The following is a 2813-nucleotide window of genomic DNA, read 5'->3' as shown; positions in this document are numbered from 1 at the left end:
AGTTACTAACTCAATTACTTTTTGGGAGAAGTAACTAGTAACTATAACTAATTACTTTTTTGAAGTGAGATGCCCAACACTGGTCATGGCTGTCTTTCATGGATGTCATTGGACCCACGTGTCAATCTAAAGGCCACACTCCTATTTAAGCACACTACAAAAAGAAGTTCACTCATATTTATGTCTTTGTTGTAAAAGATCTAAAACTTCTAAAAGTTGGTGTATTTGTGGTTGCGCACGGGCGTTCACATGTAGTACTGAGCCCTGTCGGCTACGAGGCTCTGCCCCCTACTGCTGGGATTACAGCCTGACTGTTGTATGAACCAACCTCCAGTTTTATCAGGTCATGTCTGCCGACCCCCCCCCCACCACCACCACCACCGGCGTGGCTGCTGACAGTGAGGCTGGGATTTGGTGGGGGTGGGGGGAACAGGAGCTGCTTTCCCTGCTGTTATAACAATGAACGCAGTGAGGATTCATGGATGGTGGTGGAATGTGCAGACGATTACCTGCTTTTGAGGGGGGGGTCTTCATCCACTGTTATATAATTCATGGAGCCTCATTCAGTAGTTTAATGAGAATTTAAATTTGGAAATTTAAAGGGTAACCAAACAGGACAGTTGGAGGCTGACCCCATTCTCAGCCCAGATTTGAAGAATGCCAAAAAGGAGGCGGGGCTTGTGGAACCAGACTGAGCGGCGGAGGTGTGGCTTGGATCTATGATTGACCGTTGAGTTATGTAGCATATACTGGGTCTTCAATATGTAAAGTGGTTTGTCTTTGTTATGTTCAATTAAAAAACAAATCATATGGAGAGTGGTACCGGGCGAAGTGATGCAAGTTTCTCCACAGAACTTGCATGAACAGAACTTCAATGCAAAAATAACAAAATATGTCGTTTGTAAGTTTTTTTTCCATGATTGTAGATTTGAGGTCAATTGCTGCATAAAGACACCTGTCCACCCCTACAATCAGTACAACTCCAACTACTAACATGGCCAAGACCAAAGAGCTGTCCAAAGACACCAGAGACTAAATTGTAGACCTCCACAAGGCTGAAAAGAACTACAGGGCAACTGCCAATGCAGCTTGGTGAAAAAAGATCCACTTTTATTAGATAATGGAAGAAGCTAAACATGACTGTCAATCTCCTTCAGACTGGGGCTCCATGAAAGATCTCACCTCATGGGGTGTCAAAGATTGTAAGAAAGGTGAGGACTTACCCCGGGCTCCCGGGACTAGGGTTACGGCTCCGATACCACCAGTGAAGTCTTTACGTAACTTTAAAAGAGTGAGTGGAACCTCCACTGCATACGTCCCTGTCCCAGTTATTAAATATATAAAATAGTGAACTGGAAGGAGAAAGAATCAGGATTTTGGAGGAAGTTCTGTCCATGAAGATCTTCACTTCCTCGTCCCAGCTGACATCTGGATCAGAACCATACGGCTGGACATTACTGATATTGATGGACATTTTTATGTAGCAGCGGTGAAGATTTATACAAGTGAAACTCAGAGCTATCATAATCACACAGGGGGACTACTCAGCTCCAAAAGCCACGCCCCCTCAGAGGAGATTTTGGAAACAGAGACTTCAGATTAACATGAAAAATGACTTTTTAAGACATTTAGGTTGTGGGATAACAATAAAAAAAGTATAAATTAATATATATATAATCAAAAACCTCAACATATAACTTACCCACCAGTTGTTTTGTTTAATTCTAAAAAGCAAATAAAAAAAGCTTTTTAAAGAACAGTTCATGCTCTGCTTTTTTTCCATATCTGTGGTGTCTGCTTCACTTTCAGCAGTAGCATCATGTATGCTAGCTTGTGCCATCCGGCTCCAGTCCAACAAAAACAACAGTAGTGTTTTTTTGTGCTTAAACTGTTTATTTCATGAATTGTTCTGGTGGAAACATCTGGACTGATGTTTAAAACTCCATTTGATTAAAGGTAAAGGTTCTAAATTAACAGATGTGATGATGGGCCAGAACTGTTTCACTGATGACGTTAAAGTTGTCGGTTGTGTCTAAACGTGTTTTACAGAATTGACCGAACGCTGAATGTGATTAAAAGGTGAATCGCTTGTGTGGATGGAAGTGATCTGGATCAGCTGATGGAGTCTGCAGCTGATGGAGTCTGCAGCTGCAGATCTGGATCAGCTGCAGACTCCATCAGCTGCAGACTCCTCCTCCGTTTGCTCCTGCAGCTCTCGGCTCGGTTCCGACCCGATGACACTAAAGCACTCAGCGCAGTAATGTTTGCTGCATCACCTCCGGCCCCCCCTCACAAACGTGAGTCCTGACAGAGCTGTCTGGCAGCGCGGCGGGGTTTGACAGTTGAGTGTGGCGCGTGCCAGAGCCTCCATGTGCTCTGCAGAGCGCGTGACTCATCTGATCAACAGACTGAGCGCATATCTGATGATCTCTCTCCCTCTCCCCCGTCCTCCTTCTCCATCGTCTCCTGGTTTCTCTCCTCTGTCAGTGTCTCTCCTTCCCGATCTACCTTTCCACATCCCTCTCTCCCCCTCTCTCTCCCTCCTCCCCTCCCTCCCTCCTACTCCTCTCTGGCAGGCTGCTGGTTGCGGTGAGTCAGTATCATGGAGGCAGGCAGCGGGGCTGCCGCAGCGGTGGGGGGCGCAGCGCTGGGACTGCTGGGAGCCGCGTGCAGTCATGACATCCTGGACAGGTAAGAGCGGCTGCATGTGAGCGCGGTCCTCTGTCGGGGGGTGGGGGTGGAGGAAGGACCACACCTCGGAGGGGGCTTTGGTCAAGCGGCTGGTTTGTTTACAGTCAGGGAGGCAGCTTGTG

The 2813-nt window shown here is 46.6% G+C and overlaps 1 protein-coding gene across 4 annotated transcripts in view; it reads left to right on the top strand.

The window, feature by feature from the left end:
* Positions 1-2813, top strand: part of arhgap32b (Rho GTPase activating protein 32b) — a 95639-nt gene that overhangs the window by 21583 nt on the left and 71243 nt on the right. For 2 of the 4 annotated variants that reach the window (XM_024263821.2, XM_036210735.1), the window contains exon 2: positions 2577-2691. The exons of 1 other annotated variant lie outside the window; for it this stretch is intronic. In XM_024263821.2, the coding sequence (XP_024119589.1) occupies positions 2603-2691 (89 nt within the window). In that variant the 5' untranslated portion in view covers positions 2577-2602. Of the gene's footprint in view, positions 1-2487; positions 2692-2813 lie in introns of all 4 variants that reach the window. One more of the 4 variants, XM_024263820.2, reaches the window with a different exon arrangement.

This window comes from Oryzias melastigma, unplaced genomic scaffold (genome assembly GCF_002922805.2).
Source record: "Oryzias melastigma strain HK-1 unplaced genomic scaffold, ASM292280v2 sc00216, whole genome shotgun sequence".
In the NCBI taxonomy this organism is placed as follows: Eukaryota; Metazoa; Chordata; class Actinopteri; order Beloniformes; family Adrianichthyidae; genus Oryzias; species Oryzias melastigma.
This window is presented reverse-complemented; position numbering and strand designations above follow the sequence as displayed.